Genomic DNA, 24,048 nt, shown 5'->3' with positions numbered 1-24,048 from the left:
CTATCTAGTGGAATATTTATAATCAATGGTGATGTCTAGAGTCAATAATAACATGATTGATCATGTTTACTGTAACCCCATCTGGAGATCTCCACGTTCCCTTATGAATATTTTTTCGCTGGAAGCATGTGCTGTCAATGACCATGTTAAGGGAAGTTGCTAGATTTATTAGTCTGATGACATTGTCATTCGATACTTCATGGATGCTGTGCTTACCTATCGTTGGTAGGTATTGTTGCTCTTCCTTCTCCTCCATTGTCTTATATTCACGGTTTTTAGGCCATCTTCCACGTTATCCAACCATCTTGTTCTGGGCCTTCCTTTTTTTCGTCTTCCATTGTAATATTTTCTTTGCTGTTTTTGCATCTTCTTGTTCATTAATGACATTCAGTCAAACTCACTAAACCACAATCGAAGGATTGTCAGAGTGATAGGACTGTTGATAGTGGGTTCTGTCTAGAAGAAGAGAAAAGCGCAATGTAGCTCTTGTGTGATGGCCTCACAAGGCTGTGGTATCTAGATCTCGGAGAGCAACAACCAGAAGCCTATCTAAGATCTACAGACTATCAATGTATCTAAAAAGACCCCACTCAAGGGATCTTTCACCTTCTAAGTTGTAGTGATGAATTCTAGTAAGGGTACTAGTCGCACCTCGGCAACAATACTGTCATAAGTCGAAATTCAGTGTTTTTTTATGTTTGGTGCATTAAATGGGTGTTTTGTTAAACTTTCGTCAGCATCACTGTCGAAAAGATATTTTGTGTTATAAGCGCTAGATGGCGACTTATGTCTGTTATAGCAATAACTATTTTTGTACAACTCTATTCAGCAACACTGTAACAACTCACTTATGACAGTGTTGCAGTGCGCTATACTACAATTATTTACTAATAAGTGATAGGTCTTGACAACAACACTGTCACATTATTCTGAGACCCACGTTTGTGGTGTAATTTCAGTTAGTTATAAACGTGTTTTAATTGTGAATTTGTCGTACAGTAATAAAGACAAAAGATGGAATTTTAGAAAACCATAAAAGGAGAAAGAATGGGCATCAGGTAAAAGTCTCAGATGACATAAAGGAAGGAATTAGAGAGCATATAAATTCGATACCACGCATTGAATCTCATTACCCTCGTGCCCAAACAAGCAGGGCGTTTATAGATGGAGGAAAAACTTTAGCTGACATCTATAGAGATTATAAAACAATTTGTATGGAAGAAAATAAAAGTTATGAGAATGTCACCATGTTCTCACGAATTTTTAGGAAAGGATTTAATATCTCATTTTTTCATCATAAAAAAGATCAGTGCGGTACGTGTGAAGAGTATAAAAATGCGAAGAGTAAGATCCCATTATAGGAAAATTATGATCGTCATTTAAAGGAAAAAGATCTATCACGTATGGAAAAAGATCTATCACGTATTGAAAAAGATAAGTGTGTGACGATAATATAATTTTATCGTCTAGAGTACGCCAATGATTTAAGTAAAACACGTTTTTGTACTGTTTCGAACGATATAAAAATCGGATCGAAAAGCCTAGTTGAGGAAAAGCCTTTTTGGAGCGTTGATCGAAGAATAGTAACAAACAGCGAGGTACAAGAGGTGAGTTTATGTAGGTATTTCCTGATTATTCTCCGCTGTCGTTTTGGCGAGCTGAGCGAATCCGACAGTTTTCTTCTTACCTATCCCTATATGAGCGGTGATCATATATCCTTTATATGTCTTTTCAATCCGGCGAGGTGAGCGGGATCTCCTTTCTCCCCTTTCCTTATACATTCATGTCGTATTAATAAAATAAATTCCTATTTCGCGCGATCGTCAAAATCATTCATTTATGTATAAAAATATCGGCACATCGGCCCGAACCTTAAGCTCGATGCGTAGAAATTATAAATATATTTTGTTAACGAACTTAATGAGTAATTAAGGCTAATTATCTTATCTTCTATTTCGATTCCAAATAAAAATGTTTTAAAAAGCGAACTCTTTTTCTTCCACTGATAGTTACCTGGAGCAACAACGACGCAAGGACCTCGTTACATTGGCGCCCGAGCAGATATTTTAAAAGGGTTTACATTTAAACGGATTGTACGAATTTATATTAAAATATGGCGGAATCAGACGGCACGGTGGGTTTAGAAATAGCGGATGAGACGGTAGGCTGGGTATATAAATTAAAGAAAGAGGAATTAATCAACGTTTTGGCAGAATTTAACTTAGATCCGACAGGTAAATTAGACGATCTTCGATCAAGAATGGTCTTACACTTACGCTCAAAAAAGACCGGCACAGTTACCAATATCGAAACTGAGGATCCTAAAACAGACAATACACAAACGGAAAATGAACACAGTCAAATAATAGACACAGTTAGAAAATGGGGCTTACATTTTGACGGATCCAAAGACCCCACAGAATTTTTGGAGAGGCTATACGAACTTAAAAGCTGTTACCGGATTCGAGACGATGCTTTATTGAAAGCACTACCAGAAGTATTTAGGGGAAAAGCGATACTATGGTTCCGAAACAACGTCGACTCCTGGGAAAACTGGAATAATTTTACGGAGGACTTTAATCTTGCCTTCAAATCAGCAAACTGGTTAGACGATTTGGAAGACCAAATCAGAACGAGAACGCAGAAAACAAACGAACAGTTTAAAGATTTTCTATTAGAGCTTCAAACGCTAATCAGAAGGTACGGCAAAATGGACAAAACACAACAATTAAAAATAATTTACAAAAACATGAACCCAAATTACAAATTATACATCAAGGAAAAAGATGTCACGTCCATCAAAGACCTTATACGCCAGACCGAAGAATACGAAACGATTCAAAGCAACATAAGAAAAATAGAGGTAGACAACACTTCACAAAGAAGAAGCTCCCGTTTTAATAGAATGTCCCAGGAAACATCAACAAACTATTAAACTTCGATAGACGAACATGCTGCTGGAATTGTGGAAGAAAGGGCCACAATCGTGATACATGCCGTTCAACGCCGATACTTTTCTGCAGTAGATGCGGAACATTGAATATCTCACACAAATATTGCAGTTGCCCAAATCCGGGAAACGACACAAGGGTCGAAACACCCAGAGGCATCTCGAACCCAAACCAGAATTAAGGTCCTCTGTCACATCTTGCCGTAATCAAACAACCAATTTCGATAACAGACCGCATTGTTCACTGACGTTCACAAACGGAGAAACGTTTTAAGCACTGTTGGATACTGGATCACAGAACTCTTTCATCGGGGAAACAGCTCGAAAGACACTGTTAGAAGATAACATAACCGAAGAAGAGGAAAGAACAGGTATTAGGCTTGCAGACGGTAGCACTCAAGAAATAAGGCACAGCTATCATACTATATGCCTACTCAATGATGAATGGCGTCAAATTAAATTTTATTACATGACAAATCTCTCCTCACAAGCGATACTAGGCATCGATGACATACGGAAATGTGGATTCTGCATGGATTTTTCGAAAAACTTCAACGGCAGTAAAGACAATACAGACGTCAACACCGAATTTGTAACACAAGTCGATGAATTGGTTCCCGCAATACAGGAACGAGATACTAGTGACTTCACAGAAAGTACTTACAACAACGGTGTCGCAAAAAGCCAATTAAACATTAAACCCACTTTAACGCAAGAACAACAAAACAAATTGGAACATTTCTTACAAACAGAAGTGACCAGATTTGATAAGATCGCAGGAGTAACCCCATTAATCAAACACACGATTAAACCGACACACAAAACTCCAATAAAATAAAGATACAGACCGAGAAACCCCGCCATGCAACAGATCATAAACGACGAGATAGACACCATGTTGAAAGAAGGAGTAATAGAAGAGTCTAACAGCCCCTACAGCTCACTAATTGTCTTAGTAAATAAGAAAAACGGTAGTTACCGATTTTGCATAGATTTCAGACGTATCAACGAAATTTCCGAAAAAGACGCCTATCCACTTCCGTACATCAATCACATATTGGACAAATTAAAAGCAGCAAAATACATTTCAACATTGGATCTAAAAAACGGTTATTGGCAAATACCACTGGCAGAAGAAAGCAAACCTTTGACAGCGTTCATAGCACCGGCTAAAGGATTATTTCAATTCAGAGTTCTTCCGTTCGGACTACACGCAGCATCAGCCACGTTCCAACGCCTATTGGATTCAGTTATAGGACCCGAAATGGAACCTTATGCCTTCGCATACCTAGACGATATCATAGTTCTAGGAGAAACGTTCGAAGAACACATGCAGAACTTAAAACAAGTATTTAAACGGTTACAAGATGCAAAGTTAAGAATTAACTTAGAAAAATGCGAGTTCTGCAAAGACGAAATCGCATACCTCGGTCATGTAGTAAATAGGCAAGGCATCAAAACTGACGAAAGCAAGATTAAGGCCATCATCGACTACCCAGCCCCAAAATCTATCAAGCAGCTAAGGAAATTCCTAGGAAACACATCTTGGTACAAACGTTTTATTCACGATTACTCTACGAACATAGCACCACTAACATAATTATTAAAAAAGAAACAGAAGTGGATTTGGGGTACAGAACAAACAATCGCTTTCGAGAAAATTAAGAAACTACTGACACAGGCTCCCGTTCTAATTTGTCCAGATTTCAACAAAAGATTCTTTCTCCAAACAGACGCATCAGACTACGGTCTCGGAGTAGCTCTAATCCAGAAAGACGAACAAGGACACTATCGAGTCATAGCTTACGCCAGCAGGTCTTTGTCAAATGCGGAGAAAAACTACAGTGTAACAGAAAAAAAAAAACTACTAGCTATCGTATACGGAATAGAGAAAATGCGACCATACTTGGAAGTATATCAATTTTCAGTCGTAACCGATCATCAAAGTTTAAAATACCTACAAACCATAGAAAATCCGTCAGGAATATTAGCCAGATGGGCTATGGCGTTACAACAGTTGGATTTCGACGTCATTTACCGCAAAGGAGCACAAAACCACTTAGCAGATGCCCTCTCTCGGGAACCAGTAGACTCAATTAGTACCATTACATTCGGAGAACTACAAGACGATTGTTACAAGAAGAAATTAGAAGAGGTGAAAACTAACCCACAACGATTTCCAGATTATATGGTGAAAGACAATCGACTGTACCGACATTTCTGGGATAAATATGACTACAAATAAGCAGATTTATCCAACCCGTGGAAACTCTGCATTCCATCAAATAAACAAAAACAGCTGATATCCGAAAACCACGAAACAACAACATCCGGACACTTAGATATAGCCAAAACAATAGCAAGACTGGCACGAAAATACTACTGGCCAAACATGTTTAGAGACACCGTAAAATTCGTCAGAAATTGTCACAACTGTCAGATATACAAACCTTCACAGCAACAGACCCCTGGAAAAATGTACTCAACCTCCATCCCAGAACAACCATGGCACACCGTCATAACCGACATGATCGGACCACTACCAAGATCAAGCAAAGGCAACATCTACGCAATCGTTTTCCAAGACACTTTTTCGTAAGGGGTGGAAATTGTTCCCGTAAGACGTGCCACAGCCACCGTCGGCGTCGTATGTCAAGCGTTAAAAGACAAAGTAATAATGAGATTTGGATGTCCAATCAAACTCATATCAGATAATGCCCCTTCATAGGAGAACAGAGAATTCAGACGTCTACTGAAAGAATTCAACATCGAAAAAATCGCAATTCCACCATATTCCCCACAGAATAACCCAGTAGAAAGAACAAACAGGGTAATCAAGACAATGATTGCTCAATTTTGCGACAACGATCACAAGAAATGGGACGCATACATCCCAGAACTGACTTTCGCAATCAACTCAGCAAAACACGACTCTACCGGATTCTCTCCAGCATTTTTAAATTTCGGACACGAACTAGACATACCCAGTAAAATTATAGAAGCGCCTAATCCGCCCGACACAATTCCACCAACGTACAAATGGAATAAATTAAGAGAAACTTTCGAACTGGTAAGAATCAACTTGTCTAAAGCGTTTACATCACAAAGCCACTACTATAATCTACGCCGCAGAGAGTGGACTCCGAAAATCGGAGACAAAGTCATGAAGAAAGATTACATTTCCAATGCCGCCAAACAACTGAACGCCAAATTAGCTCCCAAATTCTCCGGTCCATATACTATTCACAAAGTACTATCCAAAGTAATTTTTCAGTTAAAGGACGCAACGGGAAAAACAATTAACAAAGTTCACATCAAAGATATGAAACCGGCTCACGACGATAGTACATGATTCCATCCTCTCCCTTAACCAATCCCGAACCACACACTCACACTCTTCACACCAGTTATACAACGACACGTCCGAATTACATACATTTATCAAAATTAAAGTCATCATCGAGATATCAGCAGCGTTGAGACTGCCACAGAACAGCGCTGTAAGAACGCTGCCGCCCACTCCAGGACGAAAAGCCACGACAATATGGAAACAACACCAGGAAACGATACAGACGTTAGTGCTAGTGCATTAAAGGTTATTCGTGAGTTTAATTTTCAGAAAGACGTATTTTTTTATCTTTTGTTATAGTTATAATTAAGTCGTAGTTAAGTAGCTAAAATTTTGTTCCAAAAATTTTTTTAGGAGAGGGGGGTGTGACGATAATATAATTTTATCGTCTAGAGTACGCCAATGATTTAAGTAAAACACGTTTTTGTACTGTTTCGAACGATATAAAAATCGGATCGAAAAGCCTAGTTGAGGATTATTCTTGGAGCGTTGATCGAAGAATAATAACCAACAGCGATGTACAAGAGGTGAGTTTATGTAGGTAGTATTTTCCGATTATTCTCCGCTGTCGTTTTGGCGAGCTGAGCGAATCCGACAGTTTTCTTCTTGCCTATCCTTATATGAGCGGTGATCATATATCCTTTATATGTCTTTTCAATCCGGTGAGGTGAGCGGGATCTCCTTTCTCCCCTTTCCTTATACATTCATGTCGTATTAATAAAAGCAATTCCTATTTCGCGCGATCGTCAAAATCATTCATTCATGTATAAAAATATCGTCACATCGGCCCGAACAGTAAGCTCGATGCGTAGAAATTATAAATATATTTTGTTAACGAACTTAATGAATAATTAAGGCTAATTATCTTATCTTCTGTTTATTTCGATCCCAAATAAAAATGTTTTAAAAAGCGAACTCTTTTTCTTCGACTGATAGTTACCTGGAGCAACAACGACCTCGTTACATAAGCAAAAAAGCAAAGCAGGTGAGTGTATTACTGTCTGTTTTGATTTACAGGCAGTTCTCCAGACACCTTGTGGGGACATCAACTCCTTTTACTATAAATCAAAGCTAGGTGCGTATAACCGTTGATTGATAAATACGGAAAGATACGAAAGCCCATGCATTATTTTGTTGTCTTTAAAACCTGCCTATATAGTGGCGCGCCTAGCTTAAATTTGTTGGAACTAGCCTTAGAGGGAAGTGTAAAATTCTCCCTACTCAATGAACTAGCCAAGAACACGCGGTTATTTTACGTGGCCCGTATTCAAAATTTTAACGCAGCAGTCACTATCATATTAATCTGTATTAATTCTTTTTTGTTTCTGCAAAAATGTTGAAAATATAAATTGACTATAGAGTTTTTTTCACTAGTCTTGACCTCACAAGTAAATACTTTTCGAGTTATTTGCGAGTGAATATATTCATTTCTCAAAAAATAGTAAGTTTTTAGACGGATTTTCGCAAATAACTAAAAAAGGAAGTATTTCACCAAAAAAACATTCATAGCAAAAATACAGCTTATCAAAAAGTGAAAAAAAAAATGTTTTATATAAATATGACATATTATGAAGTCGTAGACCCAGTAAAAGCAGAGTTGTAGCTAATGAAAAGTAGGTTCTTATTATTTGTCAAATTCAAAATTGAATATTTCTACATGAAATAACCAAAAAATTAAGAACTTTTCGGGGAAAACTCATCATAACTTTTTTAAAAAGTTTAAAAACAGCTTTATTTTTTTTGAGTTTCTAGTATCAGAAGTAAACAAGTTGCGCACAAAATAAAGTTGATCCCTTTTTTTTGTAAAAAAAATCTAAAAATCACCTCCTAATTAGCATCTTAAATGAAATTAATCAGTAGCGCTTCATAAGTTACTTTACGTATGTATGCTTATTATAGAGGATCTGTAAGTTTCATCGGTTCAAAGTGCTTATTTTTGAAAGGCTGTAGTTAAAAGGGCTTCAATGAGTCACTAATCACGAGTATATGCAAATTCGGAATAACCATATCTTAACCAATTTTTGTATTACAGAAAAACAAAATATTCAGAAAACCAACACCTTTACACTTTGGGATATTTCGTATCACTGATAATTAGAAAGTTATTAAAAAAAAAGGCATTTTTTTTTTCAAAATAATAAAAAATACTGTAAAACTAAATTTACGATGAAACTTACAGATCATATGTATTATAAACAATACATAAGTAAAGTCACTTGTGAAGCGGTAACAATAATTTGATTTTATTCGTCTTGAGGGGCCAAACGAAAAACACAAACTGCTTTTTTTCTTTTTAAATCGTGTTCTGTTGTGATTTATAGCAAATTTATAGCATCTCTTTCGAAATAAAATGTTTATGCAAGTTCCCTTTTAGAGGGTGATTTTCACGCTTTTTTAAAACTATTTTTACAAAAAAGGACCAACTTTATTTTCGGCGTAACGTGCTTACTTTAATGCTAGAAACATTTTTTAAAACAAAAAAAGCTTTTTAAACATTTTAAAAAAGTTGCGATGAGTTAGCAAATTTATAGCATCTCTTTCGAAATAAAAATGTTATGCAAGTTCCCTTTTAGAGGGTGATTTTCACGCTTTTTTAAAACTATCTTTTATAAAAAAGGACCAACTTTATTTTCAGCGTAACGTGCTTACTTTAACGCTAGAAACTTTTTTAAAAACAAAAACAAAGCTTTTTTAAACACTTTAAAAAAGTTGTGATGAGTTTTCCCAGAAATGTGCTTTATTTTTTGGTTATTTCACGTTGAAATATTCGATTTGGAATTTGACGAATAAGAACTTACTTTTTTAGCTACAACTCTGCTTCTACTGAGTATAAAAACTTTATACAGACATTTTTTTTTTAATTTTTTATAAAGTATATTTTTATTGAATACTTTTTTCGATAAAATACTTACTTATTGTGATATTTGCGTAAAACCGTCTAAAAACGTGTTTTTTTTTGTTAAAAAACGAACATATTCACTCTCAAATAACCCAAAAAGTATTAGCTTAGTGCAAAAACTCAATGGAACAAAACTTTCTACAATTAATCAGTTTATCCACTTGATAGATACTAGATAGTATTAGACTTATTGATATTATAGCTACCTAGCCTTATACAAAGTGGATTTAGAAAGTCCACATCTACATTAGACAACCTAGTGGATATTGAATCTGTAATTCATGGGTCATTTGGATGTGATAAAGTATGTTTGGCTTATGGCTATCTTTTATTATATTTTATAACGCGTGCCATTTGGGGATTAGCTATAAGAATTCTATTAAGTGGGTCAATTCCAGGAAATATAAAATTTATTAGTAATTTCCTATATAGACGAAACTTATTCGAATAGATAACGTTCTTTTAGACTCAAAAATCCAATTAAACGACATTCATCAATGGTCTACTCGTTGCACTTTTCCTTATTGCCATCAATGACATCGCTAAATCACTTAACCCACTAGTCATTTAGAAATTAGAGAATTGGTCAAACACTACTGGCCTAGAATTTTCTCCCACTAAAACGAAAACAATAATCTTCAGTAAAACTCCAAAGAAGCACATTATACTACCAAAAATCTACCTAAAGAATTTCTTCTTCTACTTTTTCTTTTATATAGGCAGTACTGCCTGTTTTTCTTCAACGGTGCCTTTCATTCTGTCCCTAAATTATCATTTCATCTTTTCCTTGGGCGTCCTATACTTCTTCGGCCTAACGGTGACTTGTCCCTGGCTATTCTTACTATCCTTGATTCAGACATCCTGCTTATGTGTTGATTCCACTCTTCTTTTCTATTCTTTACCCAGGTATTTATATTGTCTACCCCACATATGCATCTGATTTCCTCACTTCTTACCCTGTCCCGTAGTCATTTTCCAGCAATCCTTCTTAAGATCTCTATTTTGTTGGTATCCAGACGTCTTTGTATTTTTCTTGCATCTGGTCTTGTGTCGGCAGTGTAAGTCATAACTGGTCTAATAACTTCAGTCAAATGACTTATATATTCGGTCCTTTGTTTCCACTCTAAGGTATTTGTTTTTCCAAATTGTGTCGTTTAGGCATCCGGCCGTTCTACTGGCTTTAATTATTAGTCTTAACCTCTTCTTCGATATTATTGTCGGCTGATAGATTAATTCCCAGGTATTTACTTTTATTGTCTAAGTCCAATTTGCATCTTATTGGTTCTTTGGATATTACTAAGCTTTTTGTTTTTTAAGCTGATATTTTCATATTCATTTCTTTTGCGTTAATGTTGAATTCGTGCAGTAATCTTTGTAGGTCGTCTTCGCACTCTGCTACTAACACGGTGTCATCAGCGTAACATCAGAGTATTTTTATCTCTTTATCGCCCATTTTTTACCCTCTTTTTTTCTTCACTTGTTTTATTATTGCATCCAGCGTTATGTTAAAAAGTAGAGGGATTAGTGAATCTCCTTGCTTGATTCCTGTGTTTGCTTCTATAATATGGGTTCTGTTATTATTCCATTGACTTTCATTTCTATTTTATTTCGTACATAAACGTTTTCTATCACTTTTATAATATCCAGTGGTAAATTTTTGTCATATAGTAGGTGTATCACGTCTTTTAATTGTATTCTATCAAACGCTTTCTCTAGGTATATAAAACAGAAAAACCCTCGCTTGTTATACTCTAATGATTTCTCCGCTATTTGTCTTATCACAAAAACTGCATCGTTATGATCTTCCCCTTCTAAATCCTTGTGTTCAACCGATATATTTATGCACGCCATTATTTTCTTCATCAGTATTTTTGTTGGGAGTTTCAGTATAGTGCTCCGTAAATTTATCCCTCTAAAATTACTGGGGTCTGCCCTATCACTTTTCTTAATAACGCTATCATCTGAGTGGTATTCCATTCTTCTGGAATTCTTCCTGTATTTATTATTTTACTTATCAGGATATTCAGTTCTTTGTGGCATCTCTCTCCTCCGTATTTTAAAAGTTCATTAGCTATTCCATCTTTCCCTGGTGCTTTTCGATTTTTCATCTGTTTTAAGGCGTTCGTTATATCTTCCTCTTTAATTTCTGTTTGCTCATCCGATTCTAATCCTGGTTTTCCAGTTCTTTATGATTAGCTGTTTGATACAGGTTTTCTAGGTAAGTTGTCCATGTATTTGTATCAATATGTTTTACTTCTATCAATTCCTTCATCTCTGCTGTTTGACCTCTTATCATTTCCACATTTCCTTTTGCATCCCGTATAAGTCGTGATCCATCTCTTTTGAAAATGCTTACCAATGTTCTGTTTTCTTCCTTCTTACTATTGAGTTTAACTCATTTCAAACTCTTTTAGATTCTTCACATATGTTTGTCTCGTTCTTTTGAATTTGTATTCTAGCTAGATTTTCTTTTTTTCTTGGCATTTTATTTTTATTTCTTCACAGATCCATGGGGTGTTCTCCTTTTCTTTCGTATATGTTTACTTATCTTAAGTTCTCCAAGTGCGTCCGTTGCTGCCATTTTGATATTATCTCTAATCTTTCTCCAACTTTCTTCTATGTCTTCATCTGGTGTTATGTAGTTTTCGTTCAGTACTTTTTGCAGTCTTGTCTGGTATAGATCTCGTGTTGACAAGTCTTGTAGCTGTTTTATTCTTGTCTCACATTCAATAGGGTCTTTTTTCCTGTTTTTTGTAGATGTATTCTGATTTTTCCAAGTACTAGGTTGTGATCACTTCCGATATTAGCTGCACTTAAACATCTTATGTCTAGTACTTGAGAATAATGGATGTTTCTGTTTGTCAATATACATATAATCAATATCGGATATGTGTGCTCTTGTATTTTTGAATGTATATTTTTCTTGATCTTTGTGTCTGAAGAACGTATTGTTTATTCGAAATTCGTTCTGAGAGCAAAAGTTAATAAGTAGTTCCTAAAGAGTTTACAATAAATTATTCAGAATTGATTAACTTCTTGGGAATAAAACTGGATAATCGTCTATCTTGGTAAGACAATATACACTCACTCCGACTGTCAGCTCAAACGGGCTTAACTTAATGAAAAATATCTCTTATAAACAATGGGATGTCGACGTCCAGACTCTTATGACTGTTCACTGAAATTTGGGTTTCAACCTGAGATACAGTCGGAAAAATCAAAGAATACCCATGAACGAACATATAAAACACGCTGTATTTTCCTGTCAACATGTCGCAAAGAAAATTGCCCAGCGCAAGTACATGTAATAATAATTATTACATGTACCTGTGCTGGCCAATTTTTTGACACGGTGACAGGAAAATACAGCGTGTTTTATATGTTCGTTCATGGGTTCATTCTTTCATTTTTTCTACTGTACAATACGCTAAAGTGTTACGTTTGGCTTGTTCTCTTGTATGTAATGAAAACATGGATAATAAAGACCAGCTCCACTAACAAACTTGAAGTCTTTGAAATAAGGTGCCTGCACCGAATGCTTAAAATATCATGGACATACTTAGGGACATATTGCGAGGAGAACGATATAGTTGTCGGCAACTGGAACTCGAAGGAAATATAGAGGGTAAGAGAGGTCTAGAAAAAGATGTCATGGCTGGGTAATATTCGCCAAATGATATTATGGGCCATTCCACGAACATACGCCTGTTTTGGATTATTTCGACAACGAATATTTTACTGTGCAACATAAGAAGTACAAAAGTAAATGGCGCTAATAATTATTCCGATAAAAAACAATGTAATTTGCAATTTACTTTCGTTCTTCTTATTTTGCACAGTAAAATATTCGTTGTCGAAGTAATCCAAAATAGGCGTATGTTCGTGGAATAGGGTATAATGAAATTACTCGTAATAGAATAATGTAATCGTGACTATCTAATATCTCACCTGACAATACAATGCACAGTGGACGCCTACGCAGAAATACACGGCACCTTTAAGAAGTTAATAATAAATAATTCAATACTTAGTCACTATTTTCCCCCTAACTCGGAAAATATCGACGGCACGAAAAAACTTGGAAGAAATTGTTGGAAATCGCGATTGCAACAATTCATGAGTCCTTACCATTTTTCTCTCGAAGAGTTTAAAGTGGCCGAGCGGGTTACTAAGTCAATTTCATTTAAGTAAATACGTTTGCAATATCTCCAAACAAAATATACAATTATCAGAAGAGACTGTAATTAACGAAAATAACTACCTATTTTTTTATCGAGATTATGAGGCAAATAAGAAATGTACAATATCTAAAATCACCCAGTGAGTATTTTTCTCGTTAAATAAATTTTTTATTAAATAAATTATATTGTTATATATATTATATAAAATTATTAAATAAACTTTATAATATTTAATGATTTGTTTCAAGAATTCAAATTAGAAGACAAATTACAACTACAAAATTATTCTTGCTAATTTAAAAACGAGTTTAGAAAGTAATACATAGGTACACTCCAATAATTATTTTAAAGATTGCCATTGTTATCGTTGAATGAGAACTCAAATTTAAATGCATCAAATTCCGATAACCAAAGCTACCTGAATACGTCTCATCGTTGTCTCAGGTAAATTCAATCTCGCACCTAGAAAGCTGCTAACGCCATCTATTTCTAAAACCACTGGTGTCGTACATAAACGCTCATTTAGTTTCGTATCTTCCAGTATATTTATCAGTCAACGGTATAACTTTATTATATTTGACTTAGGATTATTAAATGGTTTCTGCTATTTGGCACGAAGGAGAAGGTAACCGTGGACCTAACGAGATAGGATCATGCTTGTACGCATTTCTTAAAAATGAATGCTCTAAAGGCCTTCCTGTTGTATTATACTGCGACAATTGCTATGGTCAAAACAAACAAATTTATAACCTCGTTACTTCTTTATGCAGTAAGCAAACTCGATATTCCTTCGATCACTTTAAAGTTTTTGGTTGTTGGTCATACGCAAAATGAAGGAGACAACATGCACTCCCTGATTAAAAAACAGAAGAAACGTGTGGAAAGATCTGGTCCTATTTACACTCATTCACAGTGGATTCCTGTAATTTCTAATGCAAAAAAACTGGTACTCCATACAAAATAACAGAAATGAACTTTACAGATTTTTTTGATGTAAAACATTTGCAGGAGAAAATGGGAACGAATTTTGTTTTAAATTCTGACGGAGAAAAAGTTTTGTGGTCCAACATTGCAACATTACAAGTACTTAGAGATGAACTGTTTACCGTTTATTATAAAACTTCTTACAGTGATAGCAACTTCAAAAAAAATTTAATTCGGAAAACAAACAGTAGAAATTCCATTAGCCTAAATTCTGATAATATTGAATTAAAACAGCTCTGTAACGCACCATTGAAACTTTCCCAAAATAAAATAGATGCCTTGAGCTTTTTATGCAACTTTTACTCTATGCAATTTTTAGGATGCAAAATAGACCCTTCTCTCAGTTTGTACAAGAGCAACAGGCAACAATCATCAAAGAAAAGCGTCAAAAAGCAGTAGTTACTTTAAGATCAATGTTAAAAATCTAAATAGCTACGCTAAATAGCTTTTATGTAATTAGGTTTGCGTTGTATTCTTTAAATAAATGTATTAAAAAATCTTAACAATCATTGTAACCTATCATAATTTTCACGTTGAACCGCAATTTCTAACCACTATTATCAGCAACAGTGGCACATCGTTATAATCCATCTTTGGGTTTTCAGCAATACAGACACATTTATTAATAATTAATAAGTTAGTTTCAAATTTCTACAATATAGAATACTAATTGATAAAATAGCCTAAATTAATCGTATTGAAGAAAAAATAACAAAATTATTGTTCAATTTATAGAACGCTGTGTCTAGGTACACGCTAACGTGTACGCAAATAAAAAAGTTAGGTACACGCTTAAACGTCATCAAGTCAGTGACGTCATTATTTAGCGTGTACTATGACTGGGCTTTTTGGTACACGCTAATTTGAGCCGCGTGTACGTTGTGGTATTAAGTATCTGTAAGTATCGCGAGTAAGTGTGGTTAGAATTTGTCTAATCGCGTTATGTTTACACTTTAATACTGATTTGTAAAGAGTTTCCTTATTTTTTACTTGTTTAGTGTTTTTTTTTAATTAACTATGGAGTATGAACAATTACTTAGTTCTTTTAATGAGTTTAACAACATTCTAAAACAGTTTGAAAAAGATAAGAGACAAAAATTCGTGATTAAGGGTAGCAGAAGTAATACAATAAAATATACAGGGCGATTGATTAGTGTGATAAAGCTCAGTAGATCCGCTATAGTAATAGATAGCAATAAAAGTTAGTAACAAAAATTTTAGCAAAGTTTGAGCTTCATATTACAAAATTACTAAAATTAGTTAGAATGTTATAGGGCGTTCGATAATATAGTGGCAGACCAACCTTATGTTTTTTAAATGGAACACCCTATATTTTATTTTATGTTCGAAATCTTAACTTCCATATCACAAAAATATAAAGGTTTATTATGCTATACAGGGTATTTACAAAGTTATAACCAATTTTCTATGAAAATCATAACAAGTTCAACTCCCTGTATAAATAAAAATAAACACTACAGCAAAAATAAACACCAATATAAACTGGTATACGTATACCTTATACGTATACGTATACGTATAACTTACGTATAAAAATTATTTTAGCAGCATTTTGTATACATAATATATTATTATCATGTTAACAAATATTTATTTTGCTAACCTGAATATATACTTTTATAAAAATATTGTTTTATTACAATTAAGTTTGAAACATCTGAATAGTTTTATTTCCCTTCCCCTTCCCTTAATAAAAATATTTTCTATCAAAGAAACAACAAACACTAAACATATCAAAATAGCGTGTACCAAAATAAAAAGTCACTGCGCACGCTAAATAATGACGTCACTGAATAGCACGCTAAATAGACACAGCGTTTATCGCTATAATCGAATGTTAGATAGTAAGGATGATCTTCATACGGGATTTACTCAAAATTGCTATTTTTGACTTATGACAGTGTTGTTGCCGAGGTGCGTAGTGAACTTACTTGAAAATTAATATTTATTAAGAAAAAGAAGAAAAATAACATTAGAAAAAAAGTAATATCCTTAACAATACAAATAATCATCACTTAAATACTATAAAAATCCTAAGTATACATGATATATTCATAACAATTTAGTTTTTCTGAATATTATTCAGTCGATAATGATCCTCGCTGAATCCTGAATCTTGTCTGCTAAATGGAGGTCTAGCTTTAATTCCCACTGTAGTCAGCCTTCTGTTTGGATCTACACACAGCATATTGTCTAACAACATACGCTGAAACACGCAAAGAACCACGTATTAGATTGAATTACATACAGGGTGTCCCAAAAGTAGCGGAACGGTCGAATATTTTGCGAAATGAACATCGGATCGAAAAACTGAAAAATACGTGTTCAATAATATTCAGAAATCTATCGAATGACACTAAACAGTTTCTATAATTTACCTATGGTATCACGATAAATCGTTTTTTTTTTCGATTATAGCGCCATCTATCCATAATTCGAAAAAATGTCTCGAATAAAAGTTGCTTACTTTTGCGTAATGAATCCAAATCGGCAATAAAACTAGGGGTTTCCATTTAGGATTTTAAAGTAACCCCCCTCCATCTTCAGGGTTTTTGTGTTTGGTGTCATTCGATAGGTTTTTGAAAATTATTGAACACGTATTTTTCACTAAAAGAAAAGAAAAGATGGTTCAGATTTGATTACAGTACAGAGCCTCTACTGTACGTGCTTATACGTATTTCGGAATAACCGTTTCCTCATCGGAGCACCTGGGTAGAGGCACTGAACTGAAATCAAATCCTTTCATCCTTTCCGGGTAATTATCAAAATAATTACCGAAGATGCTACTAGCACCATCTATGAGGCATCTTATGTATAAGCACATAGTAGAGGCTCTGTACTGTACTCAAATGTTTTTTTTGTTTAATGTTTATTTTGCAATCTGTTACATCATATAATAACAATAAGCATACATGTTGATTGGTACAATGTCGTGAGAGAGAGTTTGTCCAATGATCCACTCTCTGTATGCACTTTTACATTCTTACATTTATGTTACAAACAATAAAAATTTGTAACTTTACATTATTACATCGATATTAAAAAATAAAATAAAACTATCACAATTTAAAATTAATTTCATATGTACAACTATTGCTGTTAGAATGGTAGATCCAAGGGTGTTTTTATTTTCAGCCTTCGGGTTTCTTCACTGTTGTCAAGCAGATTAATTGCCAGTGTGTTTGGATGTTGCTCTAGGCGTCTTAGGTAGTTTGTGCTAAGCTGTTTAGTCACTGCAGTAACCGTTGTCATCTCTAGATCATTATAAATGTCTCGGTTTGTTACGAACCAAGGAGCATCTACTATACTGCGCAGGGCTTTTGACTGGAATCTCTCGATGATAGCAATGTTCGATTTAGATGCTGTTCCCCATAACTGGATTCCATAGGTCCATACTGGTTTGAGAACGGTATTGTAAGCTAGTAATTTGTTCCGCAATGATAATTGTGATTTTCTGCCAAGGAGCCAGTACAGCTTTTTCCATTTAGTATCCAGCTGCTTTCTTTTTTTCCATATGTGGGTACGCCAGGTTAGATGTTTGTCCAGGTGTATCCCCAAATATTTTACGCTGTCTGTTTTAGGTATTCGTTCATTGTTGAATATGATGCTTGGCGTTTCACCATGGCGTTTTGTGAATGTTATGTGTGCAGATTTACTTTCATTTATTGTAATTCGCCATTTCCTTGCCCACGTTGCTATATTGTTGAGACTGGTTTGTAGTGTTGTCGCTGCTACTTCAGGATTTCTGTTTACTGCTAATATAGCTGTGTCGACAGCAAAGGTAGAGGTGACTGTGTCATCAGTAAATGGCAGATCAGCGGTGAAGAGTAGGTATAAGACTGGGCCTAAGACACTTCCTTGTGGGACTCCTGATTTGATGATGCGTAGTTTAGTTACTTCATTTTCATATCTGACTCTGAAGTATCGTTCTTCTAAGTAGGATTTTAGAATCAAATATATTGTTGTTGGTAGCTGCGTTTTTAATTTGTAAAGGAGTCCCTCATGTCACACCTTGTCAAAGGCTTTGCTGACATCCAAAAAAGCTGATTCACAATAACTTTTATCTTCGAATGCTTTGATGATTGCGTTAACAACACGATGCACTTGTTCTACTGTCGAGTGTTTCTGACGAAACCCAAATTGACAGTCTGGGATCAAGCTTTTTGCTGCGACAGTTTCCATCAGTTTCTTCATCAGTAACTTTTCCATTATTTTTGACAAGACTGGTAGTAAACTGATTGGTCGATAGGAGCTAGGCTCATTTGGCTGTCTTCCCTGTTTATGAATTAATATGATTTCTGCTACCTTCCAATGTGCAGGGAAGTACTTCAGTCTTAGAACTGCGTTGAAGAGTTGCGTCAACATAACGACCGCTTTTCTAGGAAGTTCTTTTAATATTTGGCCGGTAACCAGGTCATAGCCAGGTGCCTTCTTGGGGTCTAAGTGATTTTTTATAACGTCGTAAGTTTCTTGTATTGTGAAGTTTTTAATAGGCTCCATCTCTTGCTCGTTTTCCTCAAGAATTGCATATATTTCGTCGTCATTAATTCCGTTTGCAGGTGGTAACGGTTAAAATACTTCCTCCAAATATCTACCGAAAACTTCTACCTTTTCTCCATCTGTTTTGGCCCAGGTACCATCAGATTTTCTAATTGGTGGGATTTGATCTCGTGGCTGTTTTAGGTGTTTTATGGCTTTCCAGAGACTATAGTTAGTATCGGCTGAGGGTGATAAGTTTTGAAGATATTCTGTGAATGATTTATTTTTAAGTCTTCTAAATGTTTCTTTTAGCTGCCTTGCAGCTCGATTGTATCTTTGTCTATCATCTGGGTGCCTTGTTCTTTGCCAGGTGTTTCTTAGTCTTCTCTTTTCGTTAATCATCTCCCTGACATTTAAGGGACAGTTTACTTGTTTTTGCTTTGGTGTTGTGGTAGGGGTTGATTCCCATGCAGCTCCTTGGACCAGTGTTGTGAAGTACTCCACCGCATCTTCGAGTTCTTTTGCATTCTTTAAGGATATAGCTATCAAATGTGAACCATCTTTTCTTTTCTTTTAGTTTATACTTTATTCACCTTTGGTGGATATTAAAGGAAATAGGTCGCTAAAATTATTATCACGGTGAATGACAGGACGTGAAATGCAATTTAGATTTCCTTGTCAAGTATTTCGCCACTCTGTTATGCTTTATTTTTCCAACTTAAAAAGCTCAGAGGATAAATAATTTCGAATTTTATTTCCTGACTTATTTAAGTTTTGATTCATAGATGGTACTAGTAGCATCTTTGGTAATTATTTTGATAATTACCCGGAAAGGATGAAAGAATTTGATTACAAAGGTAAAGTGATGACTCCAATAAGAGTCAAAAATCGTCGATTAAGAGTGCTGGACTGCCCTCCCTGTTCTAAGTGAAAAATAAGATTGTTTTGGCTTCGCATTGCCACTGAATAAAAATGGTATACATTTTTATTTTATTTTATATTAGTATTACTCCTATAGAGTAATTAGGTCCATTTTCCGTTGGAACTTTACCAAGCTGCAGACGGGGGTTGTGAATTGCAACTTTTTAGAATTTCCTCCCTTTGTCTTCACTGCAGCATCCATCTGGCTTGAAAATTTTAGAAGCCTTGGAGGTGTTACCAGGGAAATGGACCAATAAGTTTTCAATTTAAAAATCTTTTAGTAATATTTTTAATATTTTTCAATATTATTAATGTTGTTATTAGGATTGAAAACTTTACCTTTCAATTGCCAGATGACGCTAGTCACCTAATCCATAGACGTCAGTTGCAATGTGGGGATAAACTTTCATGGTTTGGTCACTTCGAGCATCTTTTCTTTTCTTTTAGTTTATACTTTATTCACCTTTGGTGGATATTAAAGGAAATAGTTCGCTAAAATTATTATCACGGTGAATGACAGGACGTGAAATGCAATTTAGATTTCCCTTGTCGAGTATTTCGCCACTCTGTTATGCTTTATTCTTTCAACTTAAAAAGCTCAGAGGATAAATAATTTCGAATTTTATTAGACTTTTGACGTATTTTTCAGTTTTTCGATCCGATGTTCGTTTCGCGAAATATTCGACCGTTCCACTACTTTTGAGACATCCTATATATAAACTAGTAGTATACAAGAGGCTGATAACATACATATACAATAATGCCACCACAACTGTGAAACTTCACGACACGACAGGTAAAATTAAACTGGACAGAGGAGTTCGACAGGGGGACACCATTTCGCTTGAATGCGCAATGAAATCGTTGTCCTGGTATCATAGAGGCATTAATATTGATGGAGAAAGGTAGATTCGCAGACGACATCGTTCTGATCACGGATAACATCGGTGAGTAAAGCATATGCTTGAAGAAATGGCACAAGCTACATCAGCAGTAGGTCTTAGAATAAACGTAACCAAAACTCAAATGGCAAATTTAGTGCTTGCATAAAACATCAGAGTAGACGACGCCGACATAACAGAAACACGTGTGTATAAATACCTTGGACACGAGATACAAATTGGGAAGAATAACCAAACGCACGAGATACAGCGCAGAATAGGTTTGGGCTGGATTGCATTTGGTAAGCTACGGGAAAGGACAAACCTTATGGAAAATAGGTCCCAGTGGATTTCGTTCATACTTTGGGAAAATACTCTTTGAAACATCCTAATAAAAAGTTCTCATGGGCACAACTCAATCGTATGAAGGATTTTTAAGATATAGAGGCCCAAACTCGGAAAATTATAAGATTTACGGGGTATTCCAATTCCGTGAGTTACTGGTTATTTGGCAACATGTAGAAGTTTGGATCAAGGAAAAGTACTAGTAGTCTAGGATTTTTTTCCTGGCTATCCAATGGCGACCTTTACTTTGACCTTGACTAGGCTTCGTTTCGAGGGTTTTAGGCATTAAATTGATATAAACAGATTACTCATGGGTTTTTGGGATCGCAAAACACGAATATGCCATCAGAATTGACCTTCGGATGACGTGGTGGTCAGGGCCACTGCAAGGGACGTCATCTTCTAGAGTTTCGATGGTTTTCGGCATTTAATTGATGCAAATGAATTACTGGAGGGTTTTTTGAGGTCACTAAACACGAATATGCCACCAGAACCCACTCCCGGAGCATCTGGTTTTCAAGGTCAATGAAAGAAGCTCCTGGAGTTTCGAGGATCTTTGGTACTACATTGATGCAAACGGATTACTCACAGGTTTTTGGAGTTGCTGAACACGAATACCCCATTAGAACAGACATCGGAGTACCTGGTGCCAAAAGGCACGTCATGCTTTGGAGATTCGAGAGCTTTCGGTATTAAATTAATGTAAACTGATTACTCACAGGTTTTTGGGGCTGCTGAACGTGAACTCGATATCATATCCGATCCACGGAGCACCTGGTGCCTAAGGCAGGTCTTCTTCTGGAGTTTCGACAGGTTTCGGCATTAAATTGATGCAGATGGGTATTACTCATTAGTTTTTGGGGCTGCTAAACACAAATATGCCATCAGAACAGACACCGGGGTACCTGGTGCCTAAGGCACGTCATCTTCTGGGGTTTTGAGAGTGTTCGGTACTAAATTGATGCAAGCGGATTACTCTTGTGTTTTCGGGGTTGCTGAACACGGATATGACTTAGATAAAAGACTCTGGAGTATCAAAAACCTAAGAGTAATCGATTTGATTCATCCGAGACTCCAGAAGATAACCTGTCTTAGGTACCAGGTGCTCCTGTGTCTGTGCTGATCACGTATTCGTATTCAGCAACCCCAAAAACCTATAACTAATCCGTTTGCATTAATGTAGTACCAAAGACCCTCGAAATTCCAGGATCCCCTTTCATTGACCTTGAAAATCAGGTGCTCCGGGAGTCGGTTCTGGTGGCATATTCGTGTATAGCGACCTCAAAAAACCCTCCAGTAATTCATTTGCATCAATTAAATGCCGAAAACCATCGAAACTCTAGAAGATGACGTCCCTTACAGAGGCCCTGGCCACCACGTCATCCGGAGGGCAATTATGATGGCATATTCATGTTTAGCGATCCCAAAAACCCATGAGTAATCTGTTTATATCAATTGAATGCCGAAAACCCTCGAAACTCTAGAAGATGACGTCCGTTGAAGGTCAAGGTCAAAGTAAAGGTCGCCATTGGATAGCCAGGAAAAAATCCTAGACTACTAGTACTTTTCCTTGATCCAAACTTCTACATGTTGCCAAATAACCAGTAACTCACGGAATTGGAATACCCCGTAAATCTTATAATTTTCCGAGTTTGGGCCTCTATATCTTGAAAATCCTTCATACGATTGAGTAGTGCCCATGAGAACTTTTTATCAGGATGCTTCAAAGAGTATTTTCCCAAAGTATGAACGAAATCCACTGGGACCTATTTTCCATAAGGTTTGTGCGGGGTCCTTTGTAAAAATTATGTGCCCATATGTCTTAAGAGAAAAGTGTATGAACGATGCATATTGTCGGTTATAACATATGGAGCAGAGACCCTAACATTACAGAAAAGATAAGTAGAAACAAAGTAAGTTATCAATCGAAGTAGCACAGAAAACGGCAATAAATATCATCTCCATACCACCAGATTGACAACAGGTGGAATACTTTCTTTGGTTACACCTCCCGAGATTTTTAAAATTTATAAATCACACAGGATGCCGAGGAAATTAAGATGAGAGAATTCTAAATAATTCACAACGCATCTGCTCAGCGTGGTAAAAGTTCCAACAAGAAAGACTCCGTAATACTCCTACAAAAGAATAAATGAATTAAAAATGTATAAACACTTTCAATTTCTTTGCAACTCGAAAATGCAGCAGCTGCATAATACTCTGGTTAAATCGGAGTGTGCAGGAAGAGTCTATACCGGTTTCGGAGGTCTTTTCCCCCTCATCAGTAGTCCCACATCCTCTTCTCTTCGATTTCTCCAGGTATCATACTTTGGGCCTTTAAGAACTGCAAAGAAAGAAATGTCACGGATGAACTAGAGCCATCTGCCGAAAAACAAAGTAAGTTATCATTCGAAGTAGTACAGAAAACGACAATAATCTTAATTTCCTCGGCATCCTGCTTGATTTATAAATTTTGAAAATCTCAGGAGGTGTAACCAAAGAAAGTATTCCACCTGTTGTCAATCTGGTGGTATGGCAACGATATTTATTGTCGTTTTCTGTGAAACTTCGATTCATAACTTACTTTGTTTTTCGGTAGATGGCTCTAGTTCATCCGTGACATTTCTTTCTTTGCAGTTCGGAAAGGCTCAAAGTATGATACCTTTTTTTTTTCTCCCCCGGTGCACACGGTACAAATTCCGTGGCGGATGTAACTTCGAGTGCAGCGGGGCAGTCTGTCAAGCCTAATACGGCTCAGATAACTTTCCAAAAAGATAAAAGAAAAAAGAAAAGAAAATAATGTATACAACAGGCAAATAATTATCTATATGATGTCATGCTTAAAATATACACATATTTACACATACAGACATTCAAACATACATAGTACACACAAACACATATACACATATATACTTCGTCCGTAGTTTAGTCCCATCAATCCAGTACAAGTCTATCCACCTTGATCCTCTCTCGCTCTCTCAAGCGTCTCCTTTTTCTTCATAATTCCGGTTATCAGATCGACCACCAAATTAAAG

General features: G+C 35.8%; 1 protein-coding gene across 1 annotated transcript in view; it reads right to left on the bottom strand.

Moving 5' to 3' along the window:
* Positions 1–16,311: 16,311 nt before the first annotated feature.
* Positions 16,312–24,048, bottom strand: part of LOC126878682 (eukaryotic translation initiation factor 2-alpha kinase) — a 50,470-nt gene continuing 42,733 nt past the window's right edge. The window contains exon 12 of the mRNA XM_050641537.1: positions 16,312–16,590. Coding sequence (XP_050497494.1) covers positions 16,447–16,590 — 144 coding nt within the window. The 3' untranslated portion in view covers positions 16,312–16,446. The remainder of the gene's footprint in view (positions 16,591–24,048) is intronic.

The sequence above is a fragment of the Diabrotica virgifera genome, chromosome 10 (assembly GCF_917563875.1).
Source record: "Diabrotica virgifera virgifera chromosome 10, PGI_DIABVI_V3a".
Taxonomy (NCBI): domain Eukaryota; kingdom Metazoa; phylum Arthropoda; class Insecta; order Coleoptera; family Chrysomelidae; genus Diabrotica; species Diabrotica virgifera.
This window is presented reverse-complemented; position numbering and strand designations above follow the sequence as displayed.